We start from the raw sequence: 18,015 nt of genomic DNA on the forward strand, positions 1-18,015 counted from the left end.
CACCCGGCCCCTGGGCAGATGGCGGCCTCCTCTTCCAGCTTTGAGAGCAGAGCGGAAATGGCGCAGAGGACCAGCGCCAAGCACCAGGGGCCGCCATAAGCTCGGGCCTCAGGGAAACCACTCTGCGTGAACACTGGATGTATCTTCCAGCTCCTGTTTATCCTTTTTCTGTGATCCTGGACTTCATAGTTGTGGTAAATATTATACTCAGAAGGGAAGAGGGAGGGAGGGAGAGGGAACGAGGAAGTGACGGATGGACGTGTCAGGATGCCAAGCACGCACGTCAAGCAGTCCAAGTGTCAGAGGGAATGTGGATGACTTGCGGGGATGCCCCACGCCGGGAGAAGAGGATGCAGCTGACGAGAAAGGGGAGCCGAAGAGTCACAACAAGGGAGGGCTTCTCAAAGGCCAAGAACATCGCCTGACCTCTGAGCTTTTTGCCTCCCTTCCTTACTCTCTGGCCGGGAACCAAAGGACCTAGTGCTAAGTAAGAGCATTTTGGTCACAGAAAAAGTGTTTGAAAAAAACCTTTGCAGGGACAGACCTTTAAAAAGTGCCAATGCATTGCTCTGATAAAGGATCCATTCTTACACAAAGAGCCTGGGGTGAATTTCAGTGCACCAAGGGTTACAGCAGACGCCAGCCATAAGCTCTGGTATCAGAGGATGGGTTCAGTGTTTTGATAACTTGTGAGACCTAGGGCTTCTTAGATAGGGCAACCGGTAACTACGAAGCTCTGCCCACCCCCCAAACTTGGGTGAGCACATATCCAGCCCCATCACTGGCAGCTTCTACTTCTCTTGCTAAAATGCTCACCTCTCAGGTGGGCACATGACCTAAGCTAGACTAACAAAAATAAATCTTACGATTTTTGCTGAACCTACTAGAGCAGAGCTGTGATCTTTGTGCTGGAGCAGGCAAGCCAGTGAGGGTGTGCATCTGGGACTGGTGGCCTTGGATGTCACATTTGCGAGCGCTTGCCTGAGAATCAGCACAGACAAGGCCCCAAGAGATCCGTGGTTGCATTTGGACACCTGGATCCAGCTGCCCCTGAAGCTGGCTTACCATTCCACAGCCAGAAGATCTTCTTTCTTGTTTTTCCACTTATGCCAGTTTTAAATTAAGTACATACTCTGTGACTTGGAGAGAATTTCAGCGACTTAGTCAGTACCTATTTCGCTTGTTAATTAATAGCAATCAGTCTTCTCCTTGAGAAGCTGTCTCCAGGCTCTTCAGATATATCTAGGAGGCATTTAATATGAGATGAAGGAGAGGAAAGAAAATGAAATGCAAGAAAGTCGTAAGGAACTGGATAGATACAAAAAAAAAAAAAAACAAAACAAACCCATCAACACTTTTCTTTCTCAGTAAAAAGGAAGGAAGAAAATTTACGTGGGGAAAGATATTACAGTCACTTGAGACCTTGGATAAGCATTAAAAAGCAAATAAATTATATTCTGAAACAGTAACTTACACATGCACAATCTTTGTGAACGACTAGGAAGAAAACTCACTGGAGTTCTAGGGTTTATAGTCTTGCAAAGAGAGGGATGACCTCCATGCCTTCCTCACATTATTATGGAAAGAATAAAAAGTTCCTTCTGGGTGACCGGAACGAAGCTTTTCATTCCTATGAAAACCTTGGGAGAAGTCCATCTGGAATCTGGTTTCAATAAGAAGTTTTCTCACAAAGCAGACAGACGACATACCAAAGAGGTTTTACCTCCCCTGTAATAAATGTTTAAGAGTTTAAGGAAAACAAAAAGAAATCATGTAAGAATGCAAATGGTGGCTCCCAACTATTTAGGAGAGTTGAAAATGTTGATCTCCTTACTGCAGAAAAGACATTTTGTATCGTGTCCGTGTGTGTATGTGTGTGTGTGTGTCTTACTTAAGAAAGTCATTTTATCTAGACACGTGATGCAGAACTTACTTCCCATGGCACCTTAGTGTCACTGGAAAGTACTTAGATTGTGGATCAGAGGAACCTGGGTTTAACTCTAAAAATGAAATATGTGACCTGGACAAGTTCCTTTATGTTTCCTCAATTTTCTTAAAAAGAAAAAATGGACAGGAAAATAATTGTCTTCTTCAAAAGGTAATTGTGAGGACTAAGCAAAATGCTTCCTACAAGGTACTTAACACAGGTGGGTATTTAATAAACATTAGTTGTTTTATTACATTTATATGTTATTCATCTAATGACCATGTCATTTCCTAAACAGAAGCCTAAGGAAGGGAATTATCCCAATGATTTAGCCTGCACACTTGGGGGGTCTGGAAAGACTTTAAGATATTAATGATCTGGGCTTCCCTGGTGGCTGAGGGGTGAAGAATCCGCCTACCAGTGCAGGAGACGTGGGTTCGGTCCCTGACCCAGGAAGACCCCACACGCTGAGCAGCGACGAGGCCCACGTGTCACGACTGTTGAGCCTGTGCTCTGGAGCCCGGGAGCCACGGGCACTGAAGCCTGGGTGCTCTCCAGCCCCGGCGCCACAACAGGAGGGGCCGCGGCACTGGGGGCCCACAGCGCCCGGCTGCAGGCAGCCCCGTGGGCGTCAGCCAGAGCAAAGCCCGAGCAGAGGCGAAGACCCTGCACAGCCCAAACCGACGCATGCAGTTTAAAGGGCAACCGTACGAGCCCACGGAGCTGCAGAAATCTGAGAACCTGGGCCGTGGGAGGCTCGAGGATGCTTTTCCCAAGCACCAAGTATTCTTAGTCAAGACAAACTGCTTCATCAGCAACCTGTTACCTATCTAACACACACACACATACAAGGTCATATGACACTATTCAGAATTTCTGAGTAACGGCTACCTTTCATTTGCTTTTTTCATGAGCCAAAGCTACAATCTTCACTTGATACAACGGTAAACACTATAGCTGATATTCACTGAATGCTTCCTGCATGTCAGGCGGTAAAGTAAATGCTGAATGTAACAAGAAATGTTTTGTTTCTGTATTACAGCAATCCATGCCAGGTACCAAGGTCCCTCCCATTTACAGGCGTAGAAACTGCAGCTCTAAGAATAGACCCGCTTTTTAAAAACCATTTGGCTACACCAGGTCTTAGTTGGGGCGAGTGGGGCTGGTTCCCTGACCAGGGGTTGAACCCCAGGGCCCCCGCATTGGGAGCCCGAGTTCTCAGCCACGGGGCCACCAGGGAAGTCCCTAGAATTCTTTTCTCTCAAGAGCTCAACATCCAAGCGCTTCTAGGGCTGAAGGTTAAAGAGGGAGCTAGAAACTGCTGTCATGATTTTGTTCATGAACGAAGCGTCTGCTTACGACTCCCCACTCACGCACTCTCATATGCGTCACTGTGGGGACCAGTCAGGACAAAAGCGAAGAGGAAACACGACGCACACTAACCGCAAAGGGAAATTGCAAATGATGGCGGAGTTCACAGAGCCGTGTAAAGATCACACACATGGTTATTGCTGGATGAGGACCCGAGGGAGTTAGAACAGCTCACCAAAGGAGAAGGAAAAGGAGATGATGGCACACTAAGTCTTCAAAGCAGAACTCTGGTGGAATATCAAAGGATTACCACGGGCCCTGGGGCAGACGGATGAAGACCTCAGTTTTGCAAAAATGACCCCTCCGCGGTCAGGCTGCAGGAGTCAAATGACACTTCAAACAACCAAGGCTTTATGTGTCGTGTAAATGCGTTTGTTGTTTTAAAGATCTTGAAATAAGGATTCACGGGTCAGCTGCTTGGGGCTTGAAAGAAGATGTTAGATTTGAAACCTTCACCGAATGATCGGAATTCATGCTTCCCATCTCCGTATTAACAGGGCAGGATGTCCACTCCAAGAGAGTCTAGCAAAAGTGAAAGACAGGAATAGGTTTAGGGGGCAGGAGGGAAGAATCCTCAACTGTCAGCTCAATACGACGTGTCTGAACATTTGGTGACAAAAATGCTGGGTTCAGACGTTATGTGGGCAAAAGGTGACTTACCCCACACTCTCTCTTGAAAGCATCCTCTGAAGTCAGCAGTCACTGTTAGTCACTGTGGGGGCCAGACTGCACCAGCGACTCTCAGAACTCCCCCCGCCCATTCTTTCATTTTTGGCTGTTGGGTCTCCATCGCTGTGTGGGCTTTTCTGCAGTTGTGCTGAGCGGGGGCGACTCCCTACTTGCAGCACCCGAGCGTCCCTTGTTGCAGAGCCTGGGCTCCAGAGCACGGGCTCAGCAGTTGTGGGGCACGGGCTTAGTCGTCCCGAGGTATGTGGGATATTCCTGGATCGCGGATCCAACTCGTGTCTCCTGCACTGGCAGGCGGATTCTTCACCCCTGTGCCGCCAGGGAAGCCTCCCTGCCCCTTTGCAAGCATCTCCTGTCAGTCACGAGCTTATAAAAGTCTGGAACACGCAAAGATTACCTACTGCAGAACCAGTCTTTGCCCCAATATGAACAAATACTGCCACTCAAAGACAGATGTTTTATTCTTTCTCAATTTACTAGTAACACGCATTTAACACGTGCTTACCTCCCATATGATTAATCTCTCAATGCTTCCTTTTCCCTGCCTCTCTCCCTCACCTTCACTGCAGTATAACGAATCTCTGCAGCTTGGTGTAGTTTATCAGACTTCGTTCATGCTCAGACAAATACATACAAGCATCCCAGATACAAGTACTAGGAGGCTGTATTTGTCCTTGTTGATTTTTACAAAAATAGATATCAGATATTAGATATCATTTTTGATTGCTTTTATGTATCATTGTTATGGATTGAATGTTTGTGTCCCCCACAGTTCATATGCTGAAATCCTAACTTCCACTGTGATGGTATTAGGAGGTGGAGCTTTTGGGAGGGGATTAGGTTATGAGGATGGAGCCCTCATCAACAGGATTAGTGTCCTTATATAAGAGGTCCCGCCTCCACCATGTGAGAATACAGTGAAGGGATGACTAACTGTGAACCAGGACCTTGTCCCTCCCCAGGCAAGGAATCCGCTGGCACCTTCAGCTTGGACTTCTCAGCCTCTAGAACTATGAGAAATAAATGGCTACTGTTTAAGCCTCCAGGTCTCTGGTATCTTTGTTCAGTTTAGTTCGGTCACTCAGTCATGTCGGACTCTTTGTGACCCCATGAATCGCAGCATGCCAGGCCTCCCTGTCCATCACCAACTCCTGGAGTTCACTCAGATTCACGTCCATCGAGTCAGTGATGCCATCCAGCCATCTCATCCTCTGTCGTCCCCTTCTCCTCCTGCCCCCAATCCCTCCCAGCATCAAAGTCTTTTCCAATGAGTCAACTCTTCACATGAAGAGGCCAAAGTACTGGAGTTTCAGCTTTAGCATCATTCCTTCCAAAGAAATCCCAGGGTTGATCTCCTTCAGAACGGACTGGTTGGATCTCCTTGCAGTCCAAGGGACTCTCAAGACTCTTCTCCAACACCACAGTTCAAAAGCATCAATTCTTTGGCACTCAGCCTTCTTCACAGTCCAACTCTCACATCCATACATGACCACAGGAAAAACCATAGCCTTGACTAGACAGACCTTAGTCGGCAAAGTAATGTCTCTGCTTTTGAATATGCTATCTAGGTTGGTCATAACTTTCCTTTCAAGGAGTAAGCATCTTTTAATTTCATGGCTGCAGTCACCATCTGCAGTGATTTTGGAGCCCAAAAAATAAAGTCTGACACTGTTTCCCCATCTATTTCTCATGAAGTGATGGGACCGGATGCCATGATCTTCGTTTTCTGAATGTTGAGCTTTAAGCCAACTTTTTCACTCTCCTCTTTCACTTTCATCAAGAGGCTTTTTAGCTCCTCTTCACTTTCTGCCATAAGGGTGGTGTCATCTGCATAACTCAGGTGATTGATATTTCTCCCGGCAATCTTGATTCCAGCTTGTGTTTCTTCCAGTCCAGCATTTCTCATGATGTACTCTGCATAAAAGTTAAATAAGCAGGGTGACAATATACAGCCTTGATGCACTCCTTTTCCTATTTGGAACCAGTCTGTTGTTCCATGTCCAGTTCTAACTGTTGCTTCCCAACCTGCATACAGATTTCTCAAGAGGCAGGTCAGATGGTCTGGTATTCCCATCTTTCAGAATTTTCCACAGTTTATTGTGATCCATACAGTCAGAGGCTTTGGCATAGTCAATACAGCAGAAGTAGATGTTTTTCTGGAACTCTCTTGCTTTCTCCATGATCCAGCGGATGCTGGGAATTTGATCTCTGGTACCTCTGCCTTTTCTAAAACCAGCTTGAACATCAGGAAGTTCACGGTTCACGTATTGCTTAAGCTACCCGAATGGACTGAGATAACCTCAGTTCTCCCCTTCCTCAATCAATACATCCCAAATCTATCTTATCTTTTAAAAATAGCTGTAAAATGTTTCTTAATGTGAATATACCAAAGGAGATTTATGTCACTGGCTGATCAATGAACATTCTGATAGTTTCCAAATAATTTTTTTCCCATGTTCATTACAAACAATGCTGGGGAAACTTCTATGATCAAAAGTCCTAGGCTAGTGCTTTATTTCTATAGAATAGAGTTACACATGTAGAATCGCTGCACCCAAATTAATGTGCATTTACTTTAAAAAAATAGACAATGCCAGATTAATTCCCGAAAAGAGGCTCCAGAGACTCACATTTCCGACAGCAATATGGTAAGCGTCTCTCACCCCCAAGGGTGGCAGGGAAGAGAGGCAGCAGGAATGCTGAGCACGCACACAGTCTTAAACACCTTTAAATGCTCAGAGAAAGACGCTCACCAGCGAAAATCATGCTGCACTCTCCTAATGCTCTCAGCTATCAGGACATGAGCGCCGAACCTTGGAGATGGCAGGCGGGAGCAGGCTGAATTCAGCCTGCACGGAACACTGCTGAACAGTGGCAAGTGCTACTGTGGGGCTGAGAAGAGCTAGCCAGAAAGTGATGTGAGACAGGGGCTCCGAGGAAAAGGACGGGGAGAAGAGCCAAATCAGGAAGACCTTACAGGGACTTCTCCGGTGGCCCAGCGGTAAAGAATCCACGTTGCAATGCACAGGCCATGGGTTCGATCCTTGGTTGGGGAGCTAAGATCCCACATAGCGTGGAGCCACTGAGCACACATGCCACGACCGCTGAGCCCGTCTCCTGCAACCACGGAACCCGAGCGCCCTAACTAGAGGGTCCGGGGGCTGCATGGAAAGATCCCACATGATGCAACGAAGATCCCCTGTGCCACAGTTAGGATCCAACACAGCCAAGGAAGTGAATGAAGTCTTTAAAAAAGAAGGCGTATTCTCCAGAGTGGGAGATGCAAATGATCAATGCACACAGCAGAGGATGTTCAATATCCTCAGTCATCGGGGAAAGGCAATCAAAACCACCACGTGTTACCACCTCACACCCACCAAGATAACCATAATCAAAAAGACACTGCAACCTAGATGAACCCTGAAAACGTTACGCTCAGTGAAAGGGCCCAGATACAAAACGCCTCCTATGGTACCACTCTCTGTATATAAACTGTCCAGGGTAGGCAAATCCAGAGGCAGGAAGCACATTCGCGGTTGCCACGGTCGGGGAGGGGAACTAGAGATTAAGTGCTCAAGGGATTTGTTTGATGAAATTTCTTTGATGAAATGTGGAATCAGACAGTGGAAACGGCTGTACTACCTTGTGGATATAATAAAGAGGACTACGTGGCGTAATACACTTGAAAAGGGTGAATTACATGGTATCTGAGTTACAGCTCGGTTTTGAAAATGAAGACCCTGCTAACAAACACCAGCGCAGCTCCGGGGCGGGGCGGGAACGCTGAGCATGAACAGAGGATTCACAGCCACAGGGCAGGTGACTTTCGAGCCAACGAGAAGGAACGGGTGGGAGACGCGTATCACACGGAAATTCCCCAGAAATTCTGACGAGGAAAAGCGCTAAGAGGCGGAGAAGCATGAGATTCCACAGAGCATGTGCCTGCTGCAAGGAGGGGCACGGAGGTGGGCCCTGGCGGCCCGTTTCCAGAACCGTCTGTACCCGCTGGAAGCAGCGCGCTGATGCCGCGGGGTCTGTGTGGGTGGCGTGTCCAGCGGGGCTGCAGGGGGCAGCGCTGAGGGTCAGGAGACTGTCTACCGAGGGAGGCGCATCGAGAGAGAGCGGAAGGGCAGAGAGGGCGGCGCCCAGGACAGGCGCCAGAGCCCGGGTAAACGCGCTGCTCTCTGCGGTTCAGCTGCGTCCTCGGGAGTCCGCGCCGGCGGACAGGAGCCCGGGGCAGGGGCCGGCCCGCGCATCCTCTTCGCCCAGAGCGGTCCCCGACCGCCCAGAGCCCCCGCAACTATCGTGGGCTCGTGCCCTCCTGCTGGCCCGTGAGGTTTAAGCGGACGCCTGCTTGGGGCATGGGCTTCCGGCGAGGACCCTCGTTTCGTCCCCAGTAAAGGGAGAAAAAACAGCGGGGCACCGTGGCCTTTCCTGCTTTGGGGTCCCACCGCCCGAGCACGGGACGCGTGGGTAGGGGCCAGCTTGCAGCCGCAGCGCCTATTTAGCACGCGCACTGATAACCTGACAATGCTGGCGAGCCGCCGCGCCGCACTTGGAAGGGCTGACCCCCCGACTCCTTTTCATAACTAAAAGTGCCCTTCACCGAGGGCTGCATTACTTGCAGAGGATCCATCAGGGTCTAGGACTTGCTCTTTAGCTGCTTCTCTTGCTCCTCCACTGCCGCTGGTCTGAGGTGTCACGGTTCACTAACCTATCAGTCCTCTGCAAGCGTTCTGTGTATCTCAGAGCCTGGGCTAAACTCTAGGGTTATTGCAACAACAAACGAAATGTTCTGTTCTCGGGAACTTTTATCCAAGTAGGGGAAACAGATTTAAAAAGCCAGCCAACTGGGGGAAGACCGTGAGTGCGCTGCGCACAGACCTATTTACTCCCTTCCCAACCAGTGACGCTGGTCCCAGGTTTGTCCTTCTACCAGGTGGCTGAGTTTTGGCGTTGGCTCTCCCAGCACACTTTGCCCAGGCATCCTGACTGGCTTCTCTTCTCACTCGTTATGGCACAGCATTGGCAGGCGGACCGTTTATGCAAGTCAGGATTTTTCAGTCCAAAAATTATTCCACTTACTTCTTTAAAAAAAATCAAAATTAGGCAATTTTTCTTTTTAGGAAAAAATTGACTACAAACAAAAATGAAACACTATTTTTTTTTTTTAGAAACTTCTTATATAGGTGAAACAGAGATGGTCTTCTGTTTCTGAAAAATGACGTTTTCTGACAAATCATGCCTTAGTCTCTGCCATTCGTTAGCAGCGAGAACAGCTTTCTTAAAAGGGTGAACTATTGTGATACATTTGATTGAGAGAAATCAAAAAAGGAGGAAAACGAGGTACTTTCATTTCCCTAAAATCTGGTGAGGTTTTAGGTACATGCACAGGTGGAAAGTTTGGTCAGGGGATACAGCAGGGGAGAGGCCAGTGATAAAGGACATTCTGGCTGTGTTTTTTCCGTGTCGTGTTTATTTCTTCACTTATCCTGTGCCAGTCACTCTATACAGCTCATGTTATTATTATTTCCACTTTTCGGGAGAGTCTCTGAGAATACACATTTCTCACCAAGGTTACATAGCTACAGAGGGACAGAGCTGGGCTTCCCAGGAGGCACTAGCGATAAAGGATGTGCCTGCAAATACAGGAGACGCAAGAGATGCAGGTTCGATCCCTGGGTCAGGAAGATCCCTTGGAGGAGGGCCCAGCAACCCACTCCAGTATCCTTGCCTGGAGAATGCCACGCACAGAGGAGCCTGGCGGGCCATGGTCCACGGGGTCACAGAGAGTCAGACCAGACGGAAGCGACTTAGCGCACACGCGTGACAGAGTCAGCGCGTGGTCTGTGAGCCTCCGAGTCTTCAGAGCACTCGTGTTAGTTTCTTGCTGCTGCTGTAACAAACTACCCCCATTTTTGTGCCTTAAAACAACACGTGTCTTATATCACAACCGCCAGCGCCATGACAGCTGACAGTTGCCATGGCAACAGCTGAGAGCCTGTCTACAAGGACTGAAAAGGGGTGCTCTCCCAGCCCTGGGCATATTATACCCCGTGCTCGGGTAAGTCATGAATACTCCTCCCTCTCTTCACTCAGCCCCCTCCCTTTGGCCTTGACTTTCCGTATATACATTGTGTCCCAGGCCAAGTCAGGGTGAGAAGTTGATTTTCGAACTGAGTCCCCGCTTTTCCATTCTTTGGCCATTGAGTAAAGCTTGTGCTGATTTAGGCTCAGCATCAGTTTCTTTTCTGATCGTGTGAATCTGAATGAAAAAAGAAGCTTCCCCACCGAGGAAGAGGGCTTCAGTCTGGCTAGGACCTAAGTCGACATGCTGCTGTTCAGTTGCTAAGTCGTGTCTGACTTTTTGTAACCCCAAGAACCGCAGGCTCCTCTGTTCTTCACCATCTTCCAGAGTTTGCTCCAATTCATGTCCATCGAGTTAGTGATGTCATCCAACCATCTCATCCTCTGTCGTCCCCTTCTCCTCCTGCCTTCAATCTTTCCCAGTATCGGGGTCTTTTCAAATGAGTCAGTTCTTTGCATCAGGTGGCCAAAGTATTGGAGTTTCAGCTTCAGCATCAGTCCTTCCAATGAATATTCAGGACTGATTTCCTTTAGGATGGACTGGTTGGATCTCCTTGCAGTCCAAGGGACTCTCAAGAGTCTTCTCCAACACCACAGTTCAAAAACAGCAATTCTTCAGCACTCAGCCTTCTTTATGGTTCAACTCTCACATCCGTACGTGACTACTGGAAAAACCATAGCCTTGACTAGATGGACCTTTGTCCACAAAATGACGACTATACATCTCTTTGCCTACAACCAATTTGGTAATAACCCTCTTAAAAGGACCCTGTGGTTATATTGGGTCTACCTGAATAATCCAGGCTCAGCTCCCTACCTCAAGATCCTTAATTTAATCACATCACAAAACCTGCTTTTGACATGGAAAGTGACATATTCCCAGGCCCTGGGGATTCGAATGAGGACATCTGGCCTCCTGTTCTGGCATGACGGTTTTCTGGTCGGGGGTGGTTCATTCCTGTCTCTGCACAGGGGTGTAGCATTGTGTGAGTCTGCTCTAACTGATGCAACCACTCTACTGACGGACATGTAGCTCTTTGGGAAGTACTTCCCCAGAGCTACTCTGGAATCCAAATTAACATGTATCAGAAAAAGAAAGGGAAGAACTGAAGAAACGAATTTAAACAACCACGTTTTGACAGAGGAAACGCATTAGCCTCTGACCCAAAGGTGCAAGAAACGGGGCTGTGCACAGCAGTAGGTCACGTGGCACGTGGCTTTGGCACCATTACCAGCTTCCCTGAAACAAGACTTTCAAATAGCATCTGAAATTGGCAACTGAAGGTAGAGATATAATATGGAAATAAACATCAGACATTTTTATTTTCTGAGATGCTGTTATTGAAGATGAAGTATAATGCCAAGCTTTGTGGAGAAACCCTCACCTGCATGAGTTGTACCACGTGATGCTGGTTTGATATTAAGATCCCTAGTCTCTTACCCTCACCAAGAAAAAATACTATGCGAGATGAATTTATTTCTACAAGGAAATAGAATGTGATTTCATGGATCGATTGTAAAGAAGGGCTGTGCCTGATTGATCTCTCCCACAGTGTGTCCAGAAGACAAAAAATAAAACACTGAAAAAGTATAAGGGATGCAGGGAGAAAAGAAGTTTCGAGGTTATATTTTAGATTTGCAAAGGCTATCTAGATGGAGCTAGTACAGTAACTTCATACCCGAATGATGGCCTTTATCAACATTAAATCCAAAACAGAAAAATAAACTCTCCTCACATGTTGACCACATGTCAGACTCTCTTCTGTACTGCAGGTGCATCAGCTCACTCCAGCTTCCCAACAATCTTCAAAGCTTTGTCCTGCCGTTATTACGATTCCCATTTTTCAGATGTGAGACCAGAGAGGCTCAGCAACTCGCCTAAGGTCACACAGCACAGCACGCCGTGAGTTTAGGACCCTGCTCCCTAGGCTGTGTGCTCAGGCACTGCTTCTCAATAGGTCTTCATGGGAGATGTTCCCGCATGGCAGTGGCGTCTTTAACAGGAGAACAAAGGAAAGGAAAAGCATGGATAAAAAGAAGGAAAACAGTCACCCAGGGCCCACGCATCTATTTCTCTAGTCACTTTTCTCTGTTGCTCAGTCTCAGTCATGCCCAGCCCTGTGTGACCCCGTGGACTGTAGCCCACCAGGCTCTCTGCCCACGGGATTTTTCAGGGAAGAACACTGGGGCGGGACGCCATGCCCTCCTCCAGGGGATCTTCCCCACCCAGGGACCTAAGCCGTGTCCCCTGCATTGGCAGGCGGATTCTTTCCCGCTGAGCCACCAGGGAAGCCTGATTCTCTCTCTGTGCACACACACACGCGCACACCAAACAAACACAAACGTGCACCAGAAGACGTGGCCGGAGAAGTTTGTCCAAAGGGTTAAAAAAAAACCACCCAGGATCCCACTTTTGTAGCCCTTTAGAAACTGCACTGAAAGTGATGATAACCTGGAGCAAACAGCTCAAGGATGATAAGCTGCCTTCCCCACTCAAAGGGATAATCACCCTAAAGTGAGATGCAGAGGGCACATGGTCAGTGGACGCAGGCGGAGGTTTTGGCTTCAGAGGATTAACTTAAACTTGGTACAGATTCTTCAGCGGGTGCCGATGCAAGGCTGCGTCGTACAAAAGCTGGTACAACCAACCACGGGTCACTCAAAGGAGGTTTTTTTCTTCCTGGGTATGTAGGTATCCACAGCAACACACGGTCCCAGATTGTTACCCTGTATTTCTGTTACTTGTTTTCCTTTTTCCAGGAAGACCTGCTAATTATATATATATAACATGTAATATATACATGCATTACATATATATACATAATATATATATTTAATTGCTGGGAGCAGAGAGGAAAGTATGGAAGGGGAGAGAAAAGAGGAGAGGGAAAGAACAAGAGAGGGGACTGTCTCAATTTCCAACATTTTGTTCCCATGTTCTGCTTCTGACACTCTCCTCACCCTTGTGCCCCATATTAAAAATAGGGGCAAAAAAAATAGGGGCATAACCTCAACAACAACAGTGATTGAATGACGCCAAAGAAAACCACTTCTGAAGGACAGATTAGATTGTCAGGGCCTCTGGGTCAGTCGAGAATGTCAACAGTTTGCAAATTATAAAAACGATACGATTCTCCTCCCCAAGTGTGTGCATCTCAGCCGCCAGCTTTACGCCGCTCTCACCAAAGCTGCTGCCGTGAGTTCAGTCCATTCCACCCACATCAGAGCAGAAATCTGACTCACAGGTTGAAAGGCAGGAAGAGACTTGTGACTTTTATCTCATCCTGTGGTTGCCAATCCTGCCTGTGCCTCAAACCCTCTAGAAAACGTTCAGCAGTTCAGACCCCCAGGGCTCAACTGGAGAGTATTCTGGAAAGATGGGACCTGAGCATCTACACTTTTAATAAGCAACCGAGGTAAGACCCTGGGACATCATATGATAAGAAATATATGTTTGGTCTTCATCCCTGTTCCTGGCACAGAACTCCTAAAACTTACCTTTAAGAGTCAAGAAGATGACCTTTGTTACTGATAACAAGCCAGCCCATTTTAACCACATCTGAGTTTATGTTAATGAGGTGACTTTGGAAAAGCCCCTCTAAGGATGGGGGCCCCGGTTGCCAGAGAAACAAGACATGTGATCAGAGGGCTAGGATTTCAGCTTCACCACCCCGGCCAATCTTCCAGGAGGGGAGAGTGGCTGAAAATTGAGTTCTACCATCAATAGCCATCGATCTAATCAAGCACGCCTATGTAATGAAACCTTCACAAACATCTCTGAAGAACGGGGTTCAGATTGCTTCTGGGTTGATAAGCACGTGGAGGTTCTGGACGGGTGGCTTGTCCAGAGAAAGCACGGACGCTCCCCACCCCAGGGTCCCTCCCCCGACCCTCCCATCACCTCCTCCATCGGCCGCTTAGAATGAACTGGTGGCTTGGTAAGGGGCTTCCCTGGTGCTGAGCGTAAAGAATCTGCCTGCCAAGGCAGAAGACATGGGTGCAGTCCCCGGGTCAGGAGGATCCCCTGGAGAAGAGAGTGGCAACCAGCCCAGTACTCTTGCCTGGGAAATGCCATGGACAGCGGGGCCTGGGGGCTACAGTCCAGGGGGTCGCAGAAGGATTGGACATGACTGCGCAGGAGCAATCTAGCAGGCACACGGCTCTCCTGCGCTCTGTGAGCCGCTCTGGCAAATGACTGAACCCAAGGGGGAAGTCGTGGGAACCTCTGGTGTGTAGCCGAGCAGGACAGAAGTTGTGGGTGAGCCGGGGACTCCCCACTTGCCATCGGCGACTTTAGTGGGAGGTAGTCTTATGATACTGAGCCCATAACTGGTGGGAGCCGAAGCTAACTCTTGGTAAACGGTGTCAGAACTGAACTGAACTGTGGAACACCCAGCTGGTGTCACAGAACCCCTGGGTATGGAAAGCCCACATAACTGCTGTCAGATGTAGGGTGAGCAGCAGAGCACAGCAGGGGAAACAGAGGGCAGTGTCTTCGCTTACATTAGGAAATTCTAAAGCTTCTGGAACCAGTGCTGTGATTCATCTCCTCACTGTTCAGGGAAGGGCACTGAAGCCCAGAAACTCACATGCAAATCACAGCAACCATAACCATCACACTGTCATGGCAGCTAATACGTACAGAGCACCTACTATGCGCCACTGAAATGTGTGCTATTATGTCTGATACTTATGTTTAGGTACTGTTATTATCCCACTTCACTGATAAGGAGGCTGAGGTTCAGAGAGGTTAAGTAACTGGCTCAAGGTCACACAGCTGGCAGATGGCAAAACCAGCAGTCTGAATCCAGAGCTCTTACCCTCAACCATGGGGACACCCTGCCTCTTACATAATTTACTGATATTTTTCACATAGTAGAACTCAGTCAATTTTCATTTTTGGAATTTATAGCCTTGCTGTTGTTTAGTTGCTAAGTCGTGTCCGACTCTTTGTGACCCCATGGACTGCAGCCTACAGCCTCCTGTCTATGGAATTTCCTAGGCAAGAATATTGGAGTGGAGTGCCATTTCCTTCTCCAGGGATCTTCCTGACCCAGGGATCAAACCTGCACCTCCGGCCTCTCCTGCACTGGCAGATTCTTTACCACTGAGTCACCGGGAAGCCCTCACAGCCTTATGCTCAGAATAAAATCAAAGAGAGAAGCACGTTGCCCAGTTTCAACACCACCCTCTGCCGCCTTCTATATTTCACTTGTTTCTTTCGAATTCCTAAGTGCTGGGTAATAAGTAAAATGCTTGATCTCCTCGAGTTCTCTCATCAATTCCATGAGATAGGTATCATTATCCCCATTTTACAGATGAGAAAACTGAGGCTTAGAAAGCCACGTGACTTGCTCCAGGTCCCACAGCCAGTAAGTTGCAGGGCAGGGGTTTTAACTTTGGTCTGTTGGACTCCAAAGAACCCAGCCTCCCAGTGTTTCTATTCTGTTGCTTTTCACTTATTGCCGTAAATCCTCAGACTCTTCCAGACATCACACACAGCCCAGAGAGACGAGTGCTGTTAAGCGAATTGCTGAGATGCTGGAGTCCCAACCCCCAGTTCCTATGACCTCATTTGGAAATAGGGTCTCTGCTGAGGACCAAGTCAAGATGAGGCTGGGGCTGTGCCCAGCCCCATGTGCCCATGTCGGTACAAAAGGGAGAGGCTTGGACCCAGAGACAGATGCTCATAGAAGGAAGATGCTGGGAAAACCAAGGAGGAGCACTGTGTCGAAGCCAAAGGTCTGAGGCCCCCGGGAGTCAAAGCAGAGGCAGGGGACAGTCCTTTTTTTCTTTTTTTTTAAGACTTTTTTTTGTTTGATGTGGACCAATTTTTTAAGTCTTTATTGAATTTGTTACAATATTGTTTCTGTTTTTTGTTTTGGTTTTTTGGTCATGAGGCATGGGGGAGACTTCACTCCCTGACCAGGGATCGAACCTGCCACGCCTGCGTTGGAAGGCAAAGTCCTAACTGCCAGACCACCTGGGAAGTCCCCGGGGAACAGACCTTTTCACACGCAGATCTCTCAGAGGATCCCGACCTTGCCCACGCCCTGAATTCCACTTCCAGCCCCAGCACAGTGAGACAGTACGTTCCTGTGGCTTGAGCCGCCCACTCTGTGGCGCTGTGTTTGCAGCCCCAGGAACAACGCACGTGCCTTCCACGCGGCTTCAGCCCCGGCATCTGTTTCCCCGTCAGCAGGGCCAGCAGCCCTTCCCCATCCTCATCCCCATGCTCAGGACGAGCAGCCCGCCGGGACACTCACCTTCATCGTAGAGTTGAACGGTGCGGCCGGATATGATGGCCGGCAGGCCGTTTTGACCACACGCATCCCCAGATGTGACCTGGAACAGAATGTGTGGGACTATTAGCCAAGTCTTGGATGAGAAAAGTCAGAAAAACTCAGGAAAGAAACTCAAGGCCGCAAGGGCACCTCACAAATTAAAGCCTCCACTTCTAGAAACCACCCCGCTTTCTATGACGCCTCACAGAAACCAATTCCCTGATCTAAAGGACTGGATTCCCGGGCTGACAAGAGCTTTGCACGGTCTATGCCTGCTCTCAGCAAGCCCCATGAGCCTGGGCAGGACAGACCCCTCCGTATAGATGGGACTCCTGGCCAAAGGGGGGTGCTGGTGTGACCAGTGAGCGGACAAGAGCATGACGGGCTGGGAGGTTAACCACACCCCAGGGTCCCGCACACAAGCACAGCCTCCAGGCCACACTCTCCTCAGATTCAGGAAGCCGCCCGTTGCTGTTTTTCTGCTCCACACCCACCCCCTTCAGGGAGCTATTGCAACCCCTTTCCAATTTTAGGTCACTGCTGGATTATTTTTTTTTCTTTTGTTATTTATTGCTGACATTTAAAAAGGTTACACATATATACACATATAGGTATACTCACATGGAAAGAAAAAAGGATTGCAAAGAGAATATTTGCTACCCAATGTCATTTTCGTAATAAATGATCCCACTCATAATTGGCATTAACTGAATATCGATTATATGCTAAGTACTTTGCATATCTTATTTTGTTAATATTATTAGTAGTGTAATACATGTTAATAAGTGCAGAGAGGAAAAAAAAGCTAAAAGACTACGCATCTTTTGGAAGACTTGACTTTATATTTTGGTAGCAGTTTTGTTTAAAAGAAGCTTGTGTTTGGAAGTTTCCTGGACACCGGAGTTGTGACAACCAAGAAACGTCTCCAGACACAGCCGGTGGCGAGGCAGAACCACCCCCAGTTGAGAACCACCGGTCCAGACCCACCTGCACTTGTGCACCGATGGATGGGAATCAGTCACCATGGAGACTCAGGTTCCATGGGCCCCCTTCCCTGCGATTTCTGGCTCCCTGGGCCTTGAGTGGGGCCCCTAAGAGCCTGCACTTTTAACAGCACCTCGATGGGTTCTGGAGGTTTGCGTCCCACTGAGCAACCCCCGGCAGCAGCAACCGCCGCACCGCTCACCCCGACGAGCCTCGGGCAGGCTCCTCCTTCTGCCGTCACCCCGACCCTCCCGACCAATAGCTAATGACGCAGAGACTGTAACGACACCACCTTGTGAGTGTCTGCTTCCGGGTCATTCTCTTGGTCTTCAACTCTTCGGGGAACACTCATTTGGTTACCCATTGTTCCTGCAACAGAGAAAAAGAGAGACTCAGCAAATTAAAACCCAAGAGGAACAGAAGTCTCACGTCTGCATACAAAACTAAGATGCAGAGACCTGCCCAGTCACTGTGGGTGTGTTATCACAAGCCCGGGGAGCCCAATTGTTCATGTCTGTTTTGAGGAATGAGGGAAGATTTGGGGCTCATGAATTCAACAGAATTAAAGTTAAATGCAGGAGCTTCCCTGGTGGCCCAGCGGTTAGAACTCCACACTTGAGCTGCAGGGAGCACAGGTTCCATCCCTGGTGGGGGAACTAAGGTCCCACATGCTGT

General features: G+C 48.5%; 1 protein-coding gene across 1 annotated transcript in view; it reads right to left on the bottom strand.

Moving 5' to 3' along the window:
• The window catches only part of BCAS1 (brain enriched myelin associated protein 1), an 86,294-nt gene extending 68,590 nt beyond the window's left edge, over nucleotides 1-17,704 (bottom strand). Inside the window, exons 1-2 of the mRNA XM_052651143.1 lie at nucleotides 17,633-17,704; nucleotides 16,339-16,417 (exon numbers count right to left, since the gene is read on the bottom strand). Coding sequence (XP_052507103.1) covers nucleotides 16,339-16,417; nucleotides 17,633-17,704 — 151 coding nt within the window. The remainder of the gene's footprint in view (nucleotides 1-16,338; nucleotides 16,418-17,632) is intronic.
• Between the last annotated feature and the right edge of the window lie 311 nt (nucleotides 17,705-18,015).

This window comes from Budorcas taxicolor, chromosome 13, assembly GCF_023091745.1.
Source record: "Budorcas taxicolor isolate Tak-1 chromosome 13, Takin1.1, whole genome shotgun sequence".
Lineage (NCBI taxonomy): Eukaryota > Metazoa > Chordata > Mammalia > Artiodactyla > Bovidae > Budorcas > Budorcas taxicolor.